General features: G+C 38.0%; 1 protein-coding gene across 1 annotated transcript in view; it reads left to right on the top strand.

The window, feature by feature from the left end:
• Positions 1-16,003: 16,003 nt before the first annotated feature.
• The window catches only part of LOC107302691 (ovocalyxin-32), a 14,883-nt gene continuing 7,154 nt past the window's right edge, over positions 16,004-23,732 (top strand). Inside the window, exons 1-2 of the mRNA XM_015831826.1 lie at positions 16,004-16,244; positions 23,209-23,271. Coding sequence (XP_015687312.1) covers positions 16,053-16,244; positions 23,209-23,271 — 255 coding nt within the window. The 5' untranslated portion in view covers positions 16,004-16,052. The remainder of the gene's footprint in view (positions 16,245-23,208; positions 23,272-23,732) is intronic.

Here is a 23,732-nt window from a genome sequence, read left to right as displayed (position 1 = left end):
ACATACCTGTAAAGACTTATCTTTACAGGTATGGGAAGTAATCATGTGGATAGAAGAGGAAAGTCAAGGAAGGAGTAATCCAAAGATGGGAGAAGAAAGCAAGATGGTGATGGCCATCTAGGAAGAAGGCCAAACTTTAAATCCTATTTGGCTTCTGTTTTGTTTTCAAAAAAGTGGTCTAATTACCAGATTAATCTCATAGCTTTTTTCAACAAATGACTACATTAATAGAGCAAGTGGATATTGTGGATGTAGTGTATCCAGATTTCAGAAAGGCATTTGGTAAAGTTGATGATAGCTATATTCTTGACAAAAAGGATACTGCTGGTTACTGGATTTGAAACCAAGTGACATTTTAATGTACAGTAGTTACTCACCAATTAGTACTTCATTCATTTTGGGGTTTTGAATGACCCAATATTTTTTCTATAATCTCCTATTTTACTAACCTGGAGAAATGCATACAACATTCCCTGCTAAGTTAACATAAGTCCATTTTGACCAGTATCCTACATATGCAACCAGTTTGACTCCAAGGATGTTTACATTATTCTGTGCAAGATAGCATCTTTCATCTAAAACTTACCTTGTTAAGCAACATTCTGCTGCTTGCTTCTCACCAACTAAAAGAAGATAAATGCTGCTTACTGATATACAATCATATTAAAACAGGATATGAAATGTGAATGAAAGTCCCTTCCACAATTTAATACGTTTTAGCCATCAATTAAGTTGTATGGTATGTACATTGTTAAATGCCAAGTCAATAAAAACAAATCTTGAGAATTAAAAATGACTAAGGGAGCATTATTGCAGAGTGACTGACCAAAACTGAGAACCAGAACTGATGGCATTGGGAACTCAGTATTTTAATAACCGAATGATGTACGTTACAGATGTTCCTTATTATTTATTAAATTATGATTTCTGCTGGTCAGAACAAAGTGTGCTTCTTCAACTTGTGTAATTTGTGTGGTGAGATTTGGGCTAGAATGCATCCAGTAGTAATTTGAGAATGAGTCAGGGAAAATTAAATAGAGATGATGAATTTTCAGTTCTGCTTTTTTAGATAAGAAAAATGCAACATATCCTACCCACAATGAAGTCAACATTAGGACTGGATTGAACTTCTGAAATTTTATTTTATTTAAGCAAAGATCGCTATTTCAAATGGATGTGGAAGAGTAAAAAAAAAAGATAATATTATGTTCTGTATATTTTTTTTCCTCAGCTATTTTCTGCTTGAAATGAAGTAGTCTTCATTTTTAACCCCAGTGGTTTTCATAGTATCATATAGCCAAATTTAATTTGATAGATAATGTATCATAGAACAAAACAACTATCCCTGAACAAATGGCTTTAATGCTAGTCAGAATAATGCTTCACCTGGACCATCTTTAATTAATCATAGTTATGCAGAAGAAATGAAGTGGATGTGGATGACTATGTCATGTTCATAAGTTAGTTAATCATTGTTAAGTCAGGTTGAATTCCTGCTGATCACATAGATAAATTATAATCCGTTTCTAGTAATATCTTGCAGTCTTTTGATTTCTACTTTCCAATCTTCTCCAGTTCTTTTCTTTTTTCTACTATCTTCAACCTTGCCAAGCAAACATTTTTTCTAATCCATCTTCATATTACATTCCCCAATATGCGAGTTTCTGTTTTATTGTCATCAGTCCAAGATTAATATAAACATGAATGTATTACCTCTTCCAACATTTCTGTGCTTTTATAATCACACAGGTAAAGGGTTTCAATATATTCTTTTTCATTTTCTTTAATTGCATTTGCCTTGTTAGATCTCTTCCATAATTATTTTTGACTATTCCTGACTGAACTGTACATTTTCCTTTTATTTTTCTTCTTTAAAAGAATTCTAATTTTCCTCTTCTTATTATCCTCCCTACAATTACTGACATTTTTGTTGTTTCTTGCTTGATGCTGAAAGTTTGTATACACTATTCTTCTTTCCTATTGCCCAGGCTTTCAGCCTTTGCCATTCCATAGCTATCTTGATAGTTTGTTCAGAAAGCCTTTCATATCTTTTCTACTTTAAAATTTGGGAATATCCTTTTTTTCTGCTTTGGTTTTCACAATGTTTCTTACCCCTTTTCATACCAACTCAGATTCAAATTTGCATACATTAAATATATAGACCATTGTGAGACAGGTTAGTTTTACCCTACTGATGTGTTATTATTATATTAAACCCATTCCTTAGTTTGATCTTATATTTTGACTTTAGTTTTCTAAGTTTAATATTTTGACACAAATAATTCATGATTTGTTCACAAAGCTGAATATAGAAGTGTCCTGGCTGACTAAATGATAGTACTCCAATTTTCTGTTTCCCACAGAATAAACTAATAGTTTCTAACTCTTCAATTCCAGTGCTGTCCATCTGGTGATGTCTAGATGCGAAATCTGTCTTTTTATACTTGAAATAGGTTTTGGCAATAAACAAAGAATTATTTTCACTTAAATGCATTTAACTTCAAGCTTTCATTGTGGTTATCCAATTCAAATCTCCCTGTGGAATCTCCCCATGATTTCAGATTCTTCTAGTTCCCCAACTTTTGTATTTCAATAATCAATAGGGTTGTCTCTTTTGATATTGCATTTTGCTTTTTTTGCAATTTGCTATAAAATCTATCATTGTTTTCCTTCTTTGAGTCTATAGTAGATCTATACACTAATAGCTTTGATGTTTACTGGATACTCATCCATCCATCCATCCTCATATTCTAATATATATTATCCTATTGTTTATTGAATTAGAACTCAGCATATATAATGGATATGGATGAATGAACATGGATATATATGTATGTATGTATATTACATTTGTATGTATATATTACATATATAACACTCCATTCTTTTATATGGACTCATGTAATGAATAGTATATCATGTGCTCTCTTAAAATAGAGGTCCATCTCAGAGCACCCAGTGATAGGGGAAGCAAGAAAGGGGCCAAAATGATGAAATACTGCTGTGGTAAATTGTGATATTTCCTTTTGTAGATGTGTTGTAATAGCATATGCACATACAAGTGATGAAGCTTGTGTCTTGACAGCACAATGCTGCTTTATTATTTAAATTAAAGTAGGAAGCTCCTTAAGATGTCCCATGGGTATATCTATATTATCTTATTAACATTCTAATTTTATTCATTTATGCTTTGACTAATTCAATTTTTTCTATATTCCTGCTTTTCAAATTCCATGTGGAATGTTCCCATTGAGTGTGTGTCCCTATAAACTAAAGGGCTTATTTTTCAATACTGGAACATCACTCACCAAATAGATCCTATGGCTTTCACACTGTCAATTCCAGATTTATTTGTGAAAATTGTATATTCTTCCAGTTGATTAGAGGAATGTCTTCTGAGCTAAGATCGTGCATACAAAATATTACAACTATTTCCATAAGGTTTAAAAAATACAGAAATAGTTTGCTATTGCCCTTCTTCCATGCTTGATTTTGTGGTTCCTTGTAGGTGAATTGACTTCCCAATGCTTCCAGAATCCTCAATGCCTCTTATTTTCTCCTTCTCCTTTCAACCTTACTCCTACCTTGTCAATCTTGGATTTGTAGAAGCTACTGTGAAGATGGTATAGAACAGGGGTGTCAAGCTCGCCATGTCACGTGATGTGTCGCGACGTATCACGACTTTTTCCCCATTGCCGGAGCTGGGGTGGGTGCGGTTTCAGCATGATGCATCCGGCCTGCAGGCCGTCAGTTTGACACCCTTGGTATAGAAGGTCAATTAGTCAACTGGAAATGATTTGAAGAAAAACAAATTTACCTAGCTATTTGAACAATGGGAGTTCTTTGTTAGGAAAAGTTGGACAGTCATCTGTTGGGGGTTGTTATAGCGATAGATTTCCTATTTTGTTGAGATTGAACTACATGGTCTAAAACAGGGCTTTTCAACCTTTTCACCCATTGTATCACTTTTAGGATATGGCAATATCCGAGTACCACTAGCCGCCTAGCAAGGTGTCAAAAACTTGATGACCCCCCCCAAAAAAGAAAAAAAAGTGATGTAGTACAGGTAGTCCTCGACTTATAACAGTTTGCTTAGTGACTGCTTGAAGTTACAATGGCACTGAAAAAAGTGCCCCCCTAAGCCACAGCTGAGCAAGACACCTGCCTGCCCGCCCGGCGGCACTCTTCCTCCTGTCCGAGGTTTTCATTGTTGTGAGCATTTCTGTTGAGGATTGGCAGTGGGGGTGGGATGGGGAGGTGTTTGGTTTTTATTCCCCCCGTCTGCTGGGTGGTTGCAGCAGGTTTTGGTCACTTCACATGACCCTGGGACACTGTGACAGTCATAAATATGAATCAGTTGACAAGCATTTGAATGTAAATCACAAGACCGTGGAGATGCTGCAACATTCCAGCTGATCGGCGCTTTTTCTGGGCTTAGCAGAAGCACCAGGATCAGCGCTGAGCTCCAGCTGGAGCCTGGTGCTGATCCTGGCGCTTCCGCTGAGCCCTGACAGCCCTGCAGCTCCAGCCATCTCCCGCTCAGGCTTGTGTGGTACTGCCACCGGTTCAGCTCATTCCCCTCCCCCGCTACCACTTTTCTAGGATGGTCGCGTACCACCGGCCAGGTGCCAATGTACCACAGGTGGTACCCGTACCACTGGTTGAAAAGTCCTGGTCTAAAAAGTCCCTTTTAACTATATCGTGCCTGCCTTCACATGAACGTGTTTCACACATTTCCTTAGTACAGTAATACTAAGGTGGGAGATGTCATAAGGAAAGACAAAATAGTCACAAGATGCAATCATCAATCTCCAGTTTCTTCAGTTCTAAAAGCTTTATTGTCTGAAGAGTTGTTTGCCTCAAGCTAACAACCTTGGTAATAAATTGAAGAATTTATTATATGATTATTATTTATGAAACTTTAACCAGATTAGGTTTGAAGTTGTTTAGATGATAGAATATAACAATGTGTATATTTGTGCTTCATACATTACAATAAACACCTTTTCAGATTCAACATTTATCATAAATCTGAAAAAAATCTATCTTACAATATATTTCTCACTGGGCATACAAAAAAGTACAAGTATGCTTTTAGCATATAAAATAATATTTCGGAATTCTAGGGCCAACTGTGGCTAAGGAATGAAAATCCCAATTCCTGATCAAAAGCAATTGCTGAAAATGGTGTATTCCAAGTAGATTGATAAATTCAAAGATGAAGAGCTTTCTGTTGCTCTGAGGTCCATTTCTTTTGTGTGCCTCCTAGAATATCTGAATGTAGAGCCTGTACACTTTCCCTGAATGACTGTCTACTACATCTTAACTAAAGACATAGCTAGCACACTATAAACCAGAGTATTAATTGGTAGCTCACAAACATCAACGCTGCTTCCCTAGTGCCAGACTCCTCAGTGATGTCAAAGGAAGAGATGACAGCTTTAAAAGAATTGGCATTTTAAAAAGGGAAAGTGAAAAACCAGTTAAAACCATTAATCTTTGTATATAAATATTTTTCACTCTTATTTTGCTCAGTTCAGTAATTTTCTGACAGGGCTGGGAAGAGGCTGATGTGATGGATGCTTTTTATGACAGACTAGTATCGTTGCCAAAAAGCTGTTTAAAAAAACCTCAGAAAAACAGACAAAGTTCTGGCTGCACATGCCTTTGTCTTAATCTAAGAGGAAAAGTGGAAGTTTCCTTGGCAGGGAGCAAAGAATTCTCTTTACCCAATAAAAAATGTTGTTTCAGCTGCAAATAGTTCTTTGAAATGTAGCATGCCACTCAGAGGCCACATGGAACCCTCTGCGCCTCTAATATGAAAGCCTAGTGGCCATCTACTCCCATGATGGAAAGGTGCTTCATTAGACCTTCAATGTGATAGGGAAGATCTTCCCCATCTGACCCAAAGGTGCTTTTTCAAAAGGCAATTGTACTTTCTATGTTTTTCCTTCAAATCGTTTCTCTTCTCATCCAAAAAGTTTATTCAGTTCTGAAGAAGCTTCTTGAATGAGAAGTGAAACATCTTCAAGGAAAAACAAAGAAACTCCAGTTGCCTTTTGAAAAAGCACCTTTGGGACAACCTGGACCTGGATGACTCAGAATCTCCATAGACATTTCCCATCTGACAAATGTTTGGCTCTTGTAGAAGTAAAAAAAAAATGCATCTGAGCATATACTGAGATTGCACCTCTATAAGAAAAGGCAGTAGCTCACGTAACCCACTCCATCTATCTGGGATTAGAACTGCCATATTAGAGGACACCTATACTGAGGCAGAATTATGCTGTTGTGGATGTTCACATAACAATCAGAGACATCATAAAAATTTATATAGAGTTATTAAAAAAAATCCCTATTAACAGTAGAGATGCAATGCATCCTATAGGTCTGACGTGCACATCTGTCACCTACAGATGCTCATTCAACTTCTTTTATACATTTTCACATTTTAACCACTGTTAGGATGAATGGAGCATCTTCAATATCAAATGACCATGTTAAAGATTGTGGTCAACTTTCTATAATATACTAGAAATTAAAGCATTGCAGTGCACATTTAAAACAATCACACCCACAATGCAAAACAAACAAATGAAAACAAAACATAGAAGTTATTTTTTTTAAATTAACCAAGGTATTTTTTAAATCATTTCTGTACTTAAGATAGCTCAATTTTAACATCTCCGGGTTCTGAAAGTAAACTGGAGTTCTGAATTTTATTTTATTTTTCTTGCACTGTGACTTTTGGATGTTGCAATTCTGTCTCTGCCTCTAAATGGTTGTTTTAATTCAATATTATTTCGCAAGGCTTGCTTGTTTCTTAAGAAAATTGTGGCCAAACTGAGTTGTCTTAAAGGAGTAGTGAGTAAGAAGGTTTCACAATGTCATTCAAATGGTTAGTCACTGTTTTCAGGAAATGTCATTAGAAAACAAAATGGAAAATACAAATAAGCAGAAATTGTGTTCTAGTCATTCATAAGGAGCCTAAGCTGCTATTTCAATTTTACTGGAAATTTACTAGTTTTTGGCTTTGCAGAAATAAACACATTTATTTTAGGGGAAAAAAGCCAGTGATATAATGCTTTCTTAGAACAGCCTGTCCCAGTTCGTACTATTCTTCAAGTACTGTATGTTTTGAGTATCCTGCAACACTGGAGAACACAATTTGGGAAATTCTGTTGTAAAGAGTGAGAGGGGCAAGGGTGTGTGTGAATGGAAGATCTGTAACAATTTTCCAACCTATTTTGTACTCCTGGATTGCACTGCCACCTGAATCCCACCTCACCCAAACCTTCAAAGCATAAGATGCAAAGGGAAAGAAATCTGCCCTTATCCACTTTTGTCCTATACCAAGTAATCCTTGATTTACAAACATTTGTTTACTGACAGCTCAAAGTTATAACAGGACTGTAAAAAGTGACTTATGACCAGTCTTCACATTACAACTATCTCAGCATCCCCCTGGTCATGTGATCAAAATTCAGATGCTTGGCAACCAGCTTGTATTTACTGAATATCTTTGTATTGGTATGTGTACTCTGACTGTGGCGAGGGAGCAGAAATGTATTTGAAGACACCCTCTGAGGTAGATTGTGGTGTTTATAAAACGCCTGACATCTAAAGCAGGGATCCTCAACCTTGGCAACTTTAAGACTTGTGGACTTCAACTCCCAGAATTCTGAGGAATTCTGGAAGTTGAAGTCCACAAGTCTTAAAGTTGCCAAAGTTGAGGACCCCTGATCTAGAGAACCAACAAATTAAAATGAAACATCTTCTCTGGCAATTCTCAACCTGTTGCTAAGAGAGAGGCCTTGTTTATGCCAAACTTCAAAGTCAATCACAATGTTCCTAGCCTTCTTCTCTATTGCTGTCTCAATGGATACATCACCACAAAACCTGCTGACAGTTGCTTCCCCTATTCTTTTGGCAAGCAACACTGTGCCTCACAGACTGTGTGAATGTGTTGTCACCAGGTTCTTCTTTCACTCTGCAGAACCTTTTCTCTTCTACTTGGCATTTGGCCCTTCCAAAATTTCATTTGTCTTATCAACAGCACAACACAGCCCGTTCATTAGACAAATGTTTTTCAGAACTGACTACAATGGCTCCTGACAGATTGTTGCTGCCATGTCTGTAAATAAATTGAAATGTCAAAGGCTCAGGTTTGCTACCATCCAGAGTTTTTAAAGGGAAAAAAAAGGACATGCCAAGGAGAGCCAAATTAATATTTAGGAGGGCAGATATGCAAATTTGATGTTGGGAATTGGCAGATTCTTACTTCCCAGGCAAATGTGAATGTGCATTGTGTTTTTGATTGGAAAATTTGCCAACCCATCTTTATTTGCAATGCGAGTCACTGAAATCCTCTTGGGGGATGTTTCACAACATTTCATATTAATCCCCTTCCTGCTCCTTTTCAACCTATTTCTGTGTTGGTGGAAATGAACTTTAGTTGTGCATAGCTTTTTTAAGGTATTTAAAATATCAAAAGGAACACAATCGCAGCAGTCTAACAATTCTTATTTTTATTCAGCGTCTTCTCCATAACGGGAGGCTGAGAAGGAAACTTCCATTGTTCCACTACTGTCTCATCTGTCAAATGAGTTCAATTATCAGGTTTCCTCCTGCACCAAACTGGACTTCAGCTTTGGTTGGGGAGTTTAAAGTCAAACACATCTAAAGGACATCAAGTTGGAAAAAGCAGTCTTAGACTCTTATCCTTCCTCTAAGTATCACATATCCAGATTAGTTCCTTTAATTGCACCTTAATTCTGCCAGATAGGTTAGGCTGATTGTTTATGTCTGTCTCAAGATCATCCCAGTATTCTAGAAATAATAATAAGAGATAGTGGACATAATTTGGTCCAGTAAGATTTCTAACTGAAATTGTCTGTCTGTCTGTCTCTCTATCATATATCGATATATCTATATGTCTATATCTACATCTACATCTATTTATCTACATATATCATCTATATCTCTCTATCTCTATTTATCTACATATATCTATATACCTAAATCTATTTATATATATCATCTATCTCTATCTCTATCATCTATCTACAATATGGTAAGATAAAGAAGAAAGTCAGCAACTTAATTATTGAATTAAATAATTCTGGGTTGAGTAGAGACAAAGAAGCTCACAGCTCATCACTGCATGACTTTGCAATTGGGTAAAATAAGCAACTATTAGGAAAGGAATTGTGATGGCTTATACCAAAGTAACCAAAGCTGAGTAACCAAAAGCTATAATAAAAAGGAAAGAAAGGATGATAAAGTACAGTAAGACCTTGATAAAATAGATATTGGGTGGGGGGGAGAAGAAGAGGGAGAAAGAAGAGGCATCTATTTAAACCAGGATGTCTTTAAATCAGAAAGAATCTTTTGAACTTGCATAAAAAAGTTTTCCATTTTGCACATCTGTAAAAAATATGCAGCCTAAAATGCTGCATTCTCTAAGGAGATCCTTTTCACCCTATTCTTGCCACCAGCACGCCCAGTGTGGCACTCCTAGGTTCTTCCTGACTGTCTCTTTGCTGGTCTGATGAGTCCCCAATCTTCCCAGCCTTTTTCAGAAAAAAAACCTGGTTAAACAAACCTTGTCTTTTATTTGCGGAGGATACCTAGCCTCAAATGTTATCTGTGGCGTCCAAAAACTGTTCAATAGAATTGTCCATTAAATCAATATTTTAGTGCAATAGGCTGTAAAAACCTATAATCCCCCCTCATTTATGCTGGATCACAATTCCAAGAACCTTCATACAGCATACACAACAGATCTGAAATAAGGTAACAAAAACATTTTTTATTACAGTTGTGTTCCTCTATATATTCAAACTGCAACTGTGAGGTTTCTTCTTCTTCTTCTTTTTTGGGTTATATCACAACCCTGTGAGTTAAAGAGAGGCCTGGTATTACTTTAAAAACCAGTTTTAGATTTATGATTAAGTTTGGATTTTGCACATGCAAACATAAATGTAACCCCTACTGTAAATAAACTGTAAATAAACTACTTCCCAAATACAAAATTAATGTACATAGAGTCAGTTATATCTACATCTGTAAATCAGTTTTACATTTAAACTTCTTTACCAACTTTCTAGTCATGTGCACTTTAACAGACTGACTTAATGGCTGTTCATCTTTGTCTTAAACTGTCCTAACACCCCTACAGGGGAGATGGACAGCATAAAAATTCAATAAATAAATAAAACAATTTTTAAAAATCCAATACTGGATTGAACATGTTTCACTTCTCATCCGAGAAGCTTGTTCAGAAAAGAAGTGAAACTTTTTTCTAGAAAAAAAACCTAAGAAAGTCCAGCTGTGTTTTGAAAGGTGCCTTTTCAAAAGCGCCCATGGGTTACTCTTGTAATGTCTTCAATAATTTCAGAAAGAAGACATACAAGTCTTAAACATCATGTAGATCTGTGTTTCTCAAATTGGTCACTTAAAGATATATGGATATCAACTCCCAAAATTTCCAGTCAGTGCTCACTAAACTCTGTTTTCTTCCCTACCCTGACCTTTCTCATCCAAACAGTTCTAAGATAATGTCTGTTAACTATGGAGTTAAAATATCATGTGCTGTCCTTGAGTCAGTACAAAATAATGCTGGCATAAAATTTGCTATCTCCATTGCAGATCTCTAACATGGCCCCTACAGCATCTGTTGCAAGTCAGAAGGTGAATGGTGTTTTCCTGATTTGTGTACTGTGTCAAATATAACAAGTGGATTATTGGCTTTCTGCTATCTCCTTTCATCCTGTCACTACCAGCAGGGAAAACATTCATCAATCAGGGCACTGCAGAACAAATGGAAAGAGTCTGTTTCAGAATCTGAAATGGGCTTCTCTAAGCCATTTTGTTTGCCTTACTCCCCCACCCCCTTTGATCACCTCCCAAGTTCGAATTCTGTGAAATAAGGAAGTATGTGGGGAGCCGCCGGGACAAAAATAGCTGGAGAAAGAAGAGGCAGATCTGCCTTGATTGTGCAACCAGTGAAGTTGTACAAAGGGAGAAATGAAACTGATTATTTGCTAAGGCAGCAATCAACCACCTCCCTTACTTAAGGAACAAAACCTGATTGAAAATGGTGAATACAAGAAAATTAGCAAATAAGCAGAAGCACATCTCTTTTCTTTCTCAAATAAAATAGTGGAACTCTGCTGTTGTCTCCTCTTCCTTGGTCTCTAAAAGAATAAAATAGGTAATGGGTACGAAACTCATGAAACAAACTGCTGATGGAGAGGGCAAAAGCTGACAGAGGAATGACTACATTGAAGCTGATTAGTGAGGAGAAGGAAAGGCTACATCAAATACACCTCTGACCATCCAACTGGTCATCAGAGTCAAAATTAAACAGGAAATGCAACATTTACTTAAACTATTAAAACTTATTAAGAAAATAAGCCAATCTCTTTCATGAGTTGAGAATCAGTTGGAGAAAAAAATAAAAAACAGTTTTGGGGCTAGATTGTCCCATGTCAAGTGGGTGTTCATATTTAATAAACTATGTGGTTAAAAGGAAAGACTTCATACCAGCTTGAGAAAATCACAGGAGAAGCTCCTTTGTTACTGAATTCAGACAAGAAAAACCTCAAGCGAAGGAGGGGGGAAAAGTGAGCTTTATTGCCTCTTGCAATAGTTCCGTTTCTCTATAGCAGTGTTTCTCAACCTTGACAATTTTAAGGCATGTGGACTTCAACTCCCAGAATTCCACAGCCAGCATTGCTGGCTGTGGAATTCTGGGAGTTGAAGTCCACATGCCTTAAAATTGTCAAGGTTGAGAAACACTGCAATAGCTTACACAAGGGGAACAGAGATACCCAGTTTGGTGTTGTGCTTAAGGTATCAGCCTAGAACCAGAAGACTGTGAGTTCTAGTCCCGTCTTAGGCATAAACCCAGCTGGGTGACCTTGGGACAGTCTCTCTCTCTTAGCCCTAGGAAGGAAGCAATGGAAAATCACTTTCATAATCTTGTCAAGAAAACTGCAGGGACTTGTCCAGATAATTGCCAAGAGTTAAGAGTCAACAGTGACTCGTAATCACCAAGTGCTCTGTATACTGGAAGGATAAGTTATCAGTTAATTATGCTGCACAGATGTATATACACAACACAACTAATCTTTCCTAATTCTTCCGGTGCTAAATTTGAAAGAATCTTGACACACCAGAATTTTTTTGACTTCTGAAAGTCTAGTTTATCTGATCACCGCAGTAAAGAGGATAATCTTTGTGAGTTCCTGTCTCTCACTGATCTTTTGTGTTAAAAGATCCTCTGGTCCTTCCCCTTTTCCTTAGTTTCCCCTTATCTTCTTTCTAACTGAAATCTTTTTTTAGTGATTTCAAAATCTTAATGAGTCATCCTGAAGTGAGAACATGCTTTTCTTTTAACTTATTAAATTATACAATGACAACATTTTAAAATGTGGCGGGGCTATCAGATTTTCTTTAAATTCTTATGGCTCAACATTATACAATCCTGAATATGTATATGTTCCAATTATGTATCTATGGAATGTGCCTAATTTTAGATAAATAGGTGTAGTTTGCAAAGTCTGCCCACACTCAGCTAGGCAAAAGCTCCCTATTTAAAAAAGGTTTTCAAAATATTCTCTGTGATACACTATGGAAGCAAAATGTGAACTTAAAAAAAAATAGAATAGGAAGAGCATTGACGCTTTTGAACTTTGGTGTGGGAGGACATTCCTAAGAATACTGTAGAAAACAAACCAAGGGATCATTGAATAAATCAGTCCAGAGTTCTCATCTGAGGCACATTACTTAAAATAGTAAATGCTATTTTAAAGTTGATTCATCCAGTTTAAAGAGATCTTCCTGGAATTCTTAGTAATGTTATATATACACACACACACACACACACACTATCTGATCAATCAGTGCTGGAACTCTTCCTGCCCTAGATCCTTCTGTCTGTTTTACGAGTCCTTTTGCATTTAGAAGCCAATATATTTTCCATTCTTAGAATGGATGTTCTTATAATCCACATAAGCAGATGAAGTTTGCATCATAAAAATGACACTAAATTCAGAATTATTTTTGTTCTTGGACCGGAGTTTGTGCAACTTGTCTCATAAGAACTGGTTGTTTATATAATCATTTGAAGAACAGTATGAGTAAGTAAATTCTATTCTGTTCTGTTCTGTTCTGTTCTGTTCTACTCTACTCTACTTTACTCTACTCTACTCTACTCTACTCTACTCTACTCTACTCTACTCTACTCTACTCTACTCTACTCTACTCTACTCTACTCCACTCCACTCCACTCCACTCCTTTCCATTCCATTCCAAAATCTATTCTGATCAAAGTCTTCCTTTTTAAATGTAACAATCCAAATATAGTTGGAATGTCCACACACATACTATATATGTACACCATTGCTCTGTTCTTTATTCCCAGCATTTGCTGTTCAAAAGTGTAGTCAAAATGAAAGGTCTCTTTAGTTACAACTTATTTTATATTTAAAATATGTAAGCGATCCTCCAAAGATGGATTGATTAATGTCTGTTCTTCTTTAGCAAATTAGAATTTTTTTTTATTCTGTTTGAAATCAGTAGAAAGAAAAGCAGGCATCTTGGAAAGAAGTTATGAATGACTTTAAAAGCAACAAAGAAGACTTTGAAAAAACATTATTCCACAAAATCTAGTTATGCAGTGACAAAGAAGGTATAAAAATGTTGGATTTTGTCCGAATAATTTCTGCAGAATTAGAAAAACATATGCTAGCCATTATGAGGTAAGCTGCTTGTCATAATATTGCTAAATATTTTTCTGAGAAGGAAGGAAGGAAGGAAAGGGAGTGAAAAAACAGAATCAAAACTTTGAAGTATGAGTTAAACTTAATTAAATCATTGGTAAACAAATACATAAGAGACCATGTGCAAAAATAATCATAAAATACCATAAAATAATTTCCAGAAGCCCAAGCTGCTGATCTTGCATTCCGTAAACAACTACATACCTTATCCTTTGATAATTCACCTGGTAACTGGACTAAGTAGAATAACCCAGTGTATTTCGAACTCTAAAGAGGAACCAAGAGACCTCTAGAGAAAAATCCGTCCTTTGTCGGTCTTCCGTTTATACCTTCTAGAAACTCTGTGTAGACATAGAGAACGTACCTCGGTTATTTCTAACAGTCTCATCCAGGTAAAGTTGTCATGTCAATTGGACTTCTTTTCTTGTTGGCTCAAACGTTTCATTGCTTATCAAGACCAAAGAAGCTACTTCAGAACCAACAAAAAAAGAAGTCCAGTTGTCATGACTCAACATCCAGATTCTTGCATGAAGGTGATTGTATCCTCATCCAAGAGGACCCTTTACAGACTTATGGTCAACTGCCCCAGAAAAGTAATTGTTGAAATGTTCAAAGAGCAGCTGTGATGAGACTGTGAGGAAAAAATAGTTATGATGTTTGGCCAAACAGAAAACAGCTTTTCATACAACATATATGATATATATAATACACTATCTGGTCCAATTGTATAGAATCAGTTTTGGTTTAAGAGGCATAGAAATGATGCCATGTCATTTGCTACTATCCGGATGGGGCTTATTCCATGATAGGGGAATAATGCACAAGTTAGGTATGTAGCCTCAATGTAAAATGGCTGTGAGATTTCATGCTCAAGGTCTTTAGGAAAGCAATTGAAAATAAACTGCACAAACAATAATCTTCTATAAATTTATAGTATATTAGATACACTAGAGAACTTCAGCTGGGTTTTATTTCAAACTGAATTTTAAATCATCATCGTCATCGTCATCCTTGGGAAGGTCTGAATAGGTGGATAAAAATGCCAATGATGAGGACTGGAGGCTAAAACATATGAAGAACGGATACAGGAACTGGGCATGGCTAGTCTAGTGAAGAGAAGGACCAGGGGAGACATGATACCAGGGTTCCAATATTTGAGGGGCTGTCACAGAGGAGGGGATCAACCTATTTTCCAAAGCACCTGAAGGCCAGACAAGGAATAACGGATGGAAACTGATCAAGGAGAGATTCAACCTAGAAATAAGGAGAGTTTTTCTGACAGTGAGAACAATCAACCAATGGAACAGATTGCCTTCAGAAATTGTGGGCGGTTCATCACTGGAAGCTTTCAAGAAAAGACTGGACTGCCATCTGTCAGAAATGGTGTAGGGCAGTGTTTCTCAACCTTGACAATTTTAAGGCATGTGGACTTCAACTCCCAGAATGCTGGCTGTGGAATTCCCAGCAATGCTGGCTGTGGAATTCTGGGAGTTGAAATCCACATGCCTTAAAATTGTCAAGGTTGAGAAACACTGGTGTAGGGTATCCTGCTTGGGGTGTGTGTGTGTGTTGGACTAGATGACCTACAAGGTCCCTTCCAACTCTATTATTCTATTCTATTCTATTCTATTCTATTCTATTCTATTCTATTCTATTCTATTCTATTCTAATTCTAATTCTATTCTAAATATTTGGTTGGCTGTGCAACACAAATCATAATAATAAACCTGGAGGGAAATAGAAAAGATGAGAGAAAAAAGGAAGGCATATTTGAAGTTCTAAAGTTTTCCTTTGGGGAAAATAAAAAGATCGACATCAGAACCAGGCAGGTGAGCTTCTAACGCCGAGCTAGTGGCACTTTCAAGCAGGGGCCAGGGATAAGTGGCGCTTGCTTTACCGGGCTACAAATAAGAACCTTGGACGTACAAATCGCACACATCTGGAGAGCATCTGGCCGGGGAAAGTCTGCTGGGAAAACTAAAGCATCACAGCCTGTCTTCTCCATTCCTGGGGGGGGGGGAGAGAGATGGGGATGATCGCCCGTGGGTGGAGAGCCGCTCTCGGTTTGGCTCGGGGTAAGAGAACAGCGAAAGGACAGCGAAGGGCCAGAGAGGAAGGAGGGGGCGCTGCCCAGAAGGGCGCCTCCTCGCCGGGGCTGGAGGCTGGCCAGGGAGGGGCCGGGCCTTTGGGGGCGCTACTTGAATCTGGGTGGCGCCCGCGCCGGTCCAGCTCCGCGTCTGCCCCTCACCCGGTCTCGTCGCTAGGATGGCTCGGATGGCGGCGGTCGTTCTCCTGCTGCTGCCCGTGTTCTGCTCGGCTCTTCCCCAGGCGAAGTTCGAGGCCCCCCAGTCGCAGTTTATGCGGGTCGCCCAGACGGCCACCCAGTATCTCAACTACCATCAGGGCTCGCCCAGCTATCTCCGGAGCGTCGTGTTCCTCGGGAAGACCTCGGTCAGGGTAGGTAAGGAAAAAGAGAGTCCAAGCTCCCGCCTTGGAGCTAATGGCGGCCGGGAAGGAAATCCTCTCGGCACGTGTTTCCCACTGGACCAGTTTCTTTACGTACAGCCCTTTCCCCCACCCCCCCCGCCGCCAAAATTGCAAGAGGGGGCTGCGAAAAGGAGCCTTAGGTATCTCTTAAAGACTGGCTTTTGTCCGGATTGGGATCAGTTCTGCTTGAGCAGGGGGTTGGACTAGAAGACCTCAAAGGTCCCTTTCCAGTTCGGTTGTTCTGTTTTCTGCTTCGAGGAATTTGCGAGGAAAACCAAGTTACCAACATTGCTCAACAACGTCCGGTATATTTCCTTAGGAAAATTGGTCTCTTTAACCCTCTCCCCCTCCTCACTCCCCCAAACGAACTTCGATTTCGTTCATTGGTAGAATTCTGTGTAATGTTTGGCTGCCTGAAAAAGACAAACCGCATCTGACTAGCCTGGCATAAACTTCTCTTTGGGAAAGACAGAGCTGACAATCTGATGCCCAGACGAACTAAGAGAGTCCCACACACAGGATTGGGAGGGGGAGATCACTTTGGGGAGTATGGCTGAGGTTGAACTAGTGACAGCAAACCCCACCAACACCAACCCAATAGGAAGGAAGAATCCTTATTAAAGAAGAGTTTTCCAGTTAGAGATTGTGATTGGTTATGTGCGGTCAAGTTGGTGTTGAATCCTACTTACCATGCAGATAAGAGTTTCTCCAAGATGATCTGTCCCTAACTTGGTTTTTCAACAGTGCGCTGTATTGTTGCTGGTTGTCTTTCCTTTCACTCTTCCAAGCATTCGATCCTTTCCTAGAGAACTAGATCTTCACATATTGTGTCTGAAGTAGGATAATTTGAGCCTGGTCATTGATGCCTCTAATGACAATTCTGGGCTGTTAATCCATTTGTTTTATTAGCTGTCCAAGAATCTTCTCCAACACCAAAGTTCAAAAGGGCCAATACTCATCTTATCCTGCTTCTTCAAAGTCCCAATTTTTGCTTCCACATGGACTTCCATTTGCATCTGTGAGTGTCACAGAAAATACCATCAGTTGCATGATTCTGATCTTTGTGTATAAAGTTTTGGTACATCATGGCATCTAGATATCTTTTCCAAGGCTTTATGGCTGGTTTACCAAGTGTTAGTATGTGGCATATTTCTTGACAATATTGCTTGTTCTTTTTCTGTTGATGGTTGATCCTAAAAGATAAACTACTTTGATATCTCCATTTCAGTTTTAAGGCTGGTTGTTCTATCTGTTGTCATTGGCTCAGTATTTTTTTACTTTTTTACTGTGCCCCTTGACTTTTATTACTAGAGCTTGCAGATCCTTTGCATTTACAGCTATCCAGAGAGTGTCTTCAACATACCACAGGTTGTTTCTTCCTTCAGTTTTAAAATTAGATTTATCTTCTTCCAATCCAATTTTTTTTAATATGTAAGATAACTATGGGGTGACTACCTTGCTGAATCCACTACTGAGAAAATGCAGAGTGCCCTTGAAAAGGATTGTACCCACTCATCAGTGGGGGGCTTAAATGCCCTTGTTTGACTTTTCATTTGCAAGTCTTAAGCAACATGGTTCTGTAAGTGGAGAATAGGCATGGAGAAGGGGGGGGGGAGAGTAGCACCTCTGCTTATTCAAATAACGGAGTTCTTACATGAAGAACATTGTGATATGTTTAGAAATGAATGTGGCCAGGGCTTTTTTTCTCATAGAACGCTCAGAACGGAGTTACGGCACCTTTTTTGGATGGAACCTTGTAGGGTAGGCAAGGCGGGTTGTATGACATGTGTGAGTTCCACCACCTTTTTTTTTTTTTTTAGAAAAAAAGCACTGAATGTGGCTAAGGCAGAAAAGAGTACTTTGTAAGACTTAGAAACTTTTGTCACCTGATGAAAATCATGTTTAAATCTGAGCTTTTAAGTGGCTACCATTGTTAACAAAACAACATTAAAATAGAATAAACATGCTAACAGCAGTGATTGCAATAATTTACTGCATAAATTACTATCAACATGTAGAGTGATATTAAAAACTATATTATTTTTTAAATGTTTTCCCTGGTTTTGTACCCCACCCACAATCCACTAGAGTTAGGTGACCAATAATTTAAATAAAATAATTACATTGATAACCACCCACCATTTAACTGGAAAAGAGAAGTCTTTTTCTTGAAGGTATTTAATCTTAAAATCTTAGTCCTATCTGGCTTTCAGCAGATTAGAGGTAAGAAGGCAAGTGAGGTGATTATTTCTTGCTGACTCCACACCAAACAGTCTACAGGCTCAGATAAAATCTTAGGACTATCAAAACCAGCCAGCATCCTTTACTGGTCCATAATGGGATGAGCCTTCATGAATAGAATAGAACTGGAAGCAATAAACCCAAACTGATGGCATTTCCTTCATTCTGCGCTTCATCCCTGAGAACTCCACACTTCCTAAGCACTGGTAATACTACTGACCTATAAAGGATCCTTTATTTTATTTTAATCCTGAATGGGTGGACATTATCATAGATTTTAGGTGAGTCACCACAATCTCTAGACAAGTCACCTTAGGACCAGTTCCCACAGCTTATTAAAAGCTAGATGTGGATCAAGAATTTAGACCCAAGTATGGACCAACCAGTGTAATAAACTTGAGAAAGGTGGGTAATCTTGAGGTCTTAAGGGTCGATGGGACCGGTTTTCCTCAACATTAGATTAATTGTGTCAACCGGATTGTGTAAGATTATCTTTACGACCGATCCCTTAAAACTCTCAATTTCAGGTGTGTAGAATTTTAACGACAGGTTGAGAAACAGTGATCTAAAAGGGACTAGTTAGGGGAAAGCTGAACAGCGTGATTAGTCTTTCAGCCAGTAAGTCACTTATTTTTCTTCTTCTTTGCTGATTAATTGCTGATTAAACAATAGTTGGAACACAGGGAAAAATTAAACTTTAAGCATTAAACTTAATTTGGAAATGTAATTAATGTAATTCTGTCTCCATTCTGTCCAGGAAAAAAAAAAGGTTTTGTAGAAGCAGAATAAATCAACACTCTACCTTCTTAGGATTCTAGAAACATATATCCCTACCAGTAAGAGACAGCAAATATGAAACTGTCATCTAAATTTATACATTGTGTTTATTCAGCAAACTATAGTAAAGCAATATTGTGATGTCAACATGAAGTAGACTGTCCCTAGTGTTTCTTAAATCTTCCAAAAATGTTGTAATTTGAAAGTAGGAGGGTGGAAAGATGGGTTGTCACATAGTGCTAAGCTATGGTTTGTTTAATCATGATTTAAACTGCTACTGCTTGGATTCAAAAATATACCAACCCCAACCAAGTGGACTTCATTACGGGTTAATACAATATGACCATAATCAGAAAAATAATTGTGAATTTTAGTCATATCTCCATCCTTCATATCCAGCTTCATAAAAATATCAGAGTCTAAGTGTCAATTTTATCTGGATGGTTAAGAAATGTTGCATTTAAAATCACTTTCATGTTGTAATCTCTGCCTGTGTATCTTTTCTTATTTTGCAATAACCTACACAATATTATATAAACTGTCTGTAGAAACATTTTTAAGCAGGCAGCAAAGACCTTGAGATATTTTCTTTTTATCTCTTATGTTTACAGAAGAAGAAAAGATAAAAGTAAGCAATCTCTGAAATGTTTTTCAAAACAAACTTTACTGCCTGGCCAAAACTGAAAGAGAATATTTGTTAAAATTTCCTTTTCATCAGATGTTTGCTTTTGAATGCAATGTGCACTGAAGTTATTCTTCTGAAGAAAATGCCATTCCTTGATTTAAAACAAAAAAGTAAATGCACTACAGTTTTATGCGTTCAAAATACTTGTTGAGTTTCAGCTGCTTCTTTGATGCATGTTCTGCATAAATTGTTGGGAATTATAAAAATATTCTGTATCTTTTATATTTGCTTGGCGTAGAAAAACTCGGCGGACGTGAGCCTTGCTTTATTTTATGTTTCTTGGCTGACCGCGAAAGAATTTTGATCTCTCCAAAATAGTCTTCACAATACTATTCGGCTCATTTCATGTGTTTAAAAAAGTTGTTTTATTTTGGTGCATCTACTGAAATCAAACAAGGAGCACAGTAGCTCATGTAGTTAGGAGACTGGGTTGACAAGCAGCAGGACTTTGTTCGAGGCCAGAGTTCTGCCATGGGGCGGGGTGAGCACCCATCCTTCACACCAGCTCCTGCCAGGGACATGAAAGGAGCCCCCAACTGGGCATCCCCCAGGCAACGGTGATGTCATCGGCTAATTCTTTCAACCCAGAGAAGAACCTCAGTACAACCCCTACAAGACCGTAAACTTTTAGCATTATGTGATTGTTAGCGATATTTATATTAATTATATTATATATTTTATATACGACCCAAGACAATTCCTCTTCAGTCATTGCATCCCCAGCAAGCCAAACATAGGACAGCCATATATATGCTAATGTTTGATTCAAGACCTTGGACTGATTTTGTTGCAATAGATTAAATCTGCTGCTTCTATAACTGTTCTTGGGCTGAATCTGGGCTGGGTTTCCCTTTATTGTTTCCACTGTGAGGAAATCTGATTGCATAAGCCAAACCCACTGAACTGCCACTAACAGTTTCCTTCACTTTTCTCTGGAGTTAAGCAAGGACATTTCTGAGTATGCTTAGATAGGAAACCATATAGAAGTTCCAGGGCTTAGATGGGATTGACAAGTTGAAAAAAATGAAAGAAAGCTTTGAGTGATGCCATCGGGAAAATTTCATGGATGTGGTCACCAGGAGATAAGCTTGACTTGAGAGTGTCTTTACATTTTTAATTTTCAAAAGCAGCTCTTGCAATTGTGGGTACTGTTTTGGAATGCTCACAACAGGACTGTCACATAAAAGCAGGGGTGATTAGCTGAAAAGGCAGGACTGAATATTTGACAAATACCATTTTCATTTCAGTAAATGAAATACTGCAGTGATCAATCTTGAGTCCACTCCTCATTATTTTCAATTTTACGCTACATTAATTGAAGTTTAATAACGAGAAGTAATAATTCTGCTTTGGTCATCATGATATGTGAAATACCGTGCCCAGATCTAGTACTGCGCTTTAGGAAGAATTCAGGGAAATTTGGATCAGATCAGGAAAAGAGTACTGAAGATGATTAGGGCACGAGAATATAAACCACCTGAACAGAGATTGAAGAAATGGTTTACCCTTGAGAAAAGACATTGAGTATTTAAAATATTTATATACTCTTTCACATAAAAAGAAACTTTTTAAATAAAAATTGCATTTGTGATTTGAAACAATAGGTTAAAACAATTAATATTAAGATGTTACAAATCAAATGCACCATCCAAAATAAAAACAGTGTATTGAACAATAACAGAAACAGATTATACTCAAATATCTGAAAGGCTGGCCCATAGATGGCTGTTCTTCAATTCCAGAGTACAGGGCATAGAAGAGTGGTTTTAAGTTACAGGAAAGCAGGATCTGATGCAACCTTAGAAAAAACTTTCTGACATAGCAATTTGACAGTGGAATTGAGATAGTCATAGGCTTTCCTTCTGCAGATATGCTCAAGATTGCTAGACAGCCACACTCTGGCTTCCTGCACTGAGTAAAGGAGGTAGATTTAGTCACTTGACTACTTTTTTCCAGATGTATGTCTCCAAGATAGCAATAGCAATAGCACTTAGACTTATATAGCACCCTATAGTGCTTTACCACAGGGGTCCTCATCCTTGGCTACTTTAAGACTTGTGGACTTCAACTCCCAGAAAAGCTGGCTGAGGAATTCTGGGAGTTGAAGTCCACAAGTCTTAAAGTGGCCAAGGTTGAAGACCCCTGCTTTACAGCACTCTCTGGGTGGTTTTACAGTGTCAGCATGTTGCCTCCATCAATCTGGGTCCACATTTTACCAACCTTGGAAGGATGGAAGCTGAGTCAACCTTGAGTCCATCAAGATCGAAATCCAGACTGTGGGCAGAGTTAGCTGCTAATCCCTGTTGTTAACTCTTGCAAAAATTTAACAGCTCTTGGATGTATTTGACTATACAGGTAGCCATCGACTTACAACCAGTTGGTCAATACAAATGACTGCTCAAAATTACAACAGGCCTGCAATGGGTGCTTTATGGTTCCAAAGCACTTCTGGCTGTCCTAAAACGTCATGCCACACAAAGAGCCCCCAAGTACCCAAATGTACACGACTGTACTTGGATACTAGGCATCTAGTTCATATTTACAACTCAATCCCACAGTCACGTGACTGCAATTGACGGCAATTTGCTGTGTTTTTTTCTTGTTTCTGGCAAAAAAAGGCCATTCAGAAGAACGGCTTTGCATTTATGACTGCCATCATTCGCTTAACAACTGCCACAAAAAAATGACATAAAATGAGATCTGGTCACATGGATGTTTGACTTATGACCATAATGACTTACGGCCAGTAATCGGGTCCAGTTGTGATGGTAAGTTAAGGACTCTCTGTACTCTAATGCTGAAGCAATCCTAAGTATTACACAAGTCTGTAAAAATGAGATCACTTCCTTGAATACAAAGTTCCAGGAATTTTTCAGAAGCTAAAACTGGTAGGGAACAAATACATGATGGATCTTCATTACATAGATTTAAATGCTTACATTAGCTATTCATCATTCTAACTTCATTACAAAATTAATGCAGGACCTGTTTGAGACTACTGAAATATCTTTTTTTTTTAGAATGATAGGCACAAAACACAAAAGACTCATGACATCCCAACTGCATACAGTTTTGCTAAGATTCCTGAAATCATAGAAAAGCCATACCCAACAGGAGTATAGCATAGATCCTACATAGGTTTTTTTTTTAATGATCTGCCACTTTAAAGAGTGTTTGTGCTGTGTGTGCCATACCTATGTGAAGTGTAACTCTACCTTATATGTCTTGCAGAATATCCCAGGAGTTGGACATCAGTACTCTGTGGGCTTTTATACAAAACACATTCAAACTGGGGTAAGTGGATTGCTCTACTTAGCTATTTCTGCAATATAATTTTTTTTCTGGCATCAATGCACCAAAAAACAGCTATGATATCTCCTTTGCTCAGCATCATATCTTAACAAATGCCGTAGAGTGCTTGGATACAGTGGGCTCCTTATTGTATAGCTGAGCAATATCCATCCATCCATCCATCCGATTTATATAACCACACATCTCAAATAGCAACTTGGGCAGCTTACAGTATATGAAAACAATGCAAAACACGGGCTTTAAAAAGCCCTTCATGACATGGGTCCAGGCTATCTGAGAAATTGCCCCCTCCCAATGGGATTAGCTTGCCCCACTCATGCTGGCAGAAGGGACATGCTGCGGACCCCTTCATCCATGGAATTTCAGCTGGCAGGATCCAGAAGAAGAGCCTTTTCTGCTGTGGTTCCCGCCCTCTGTAACATCTTGCCTCCTGGGTCAGATTT

This window comes from Protobothrops mucrosquamatus, unplaced genomic scaffold (assembly GCF_001527695.2).
Source record: "Protobothrops mucrosquamatus isolate PMUCROS unplaced genomic scaffold, P.Mucros_1.0 scaffold_281, whole genome shotgun sequence".
In the NCBI taxonomy this organism is placed as follows: domain Eukaryota; kingdom Metazoa; phylum Chordata; class Lepidosauria; order Squamata; family Viperidae; genus Protobothrops; species Protobothrops mucrosquamatus.
This window is presented reverse-complemented; position numbering and strand designations above follow the sequence as displayed.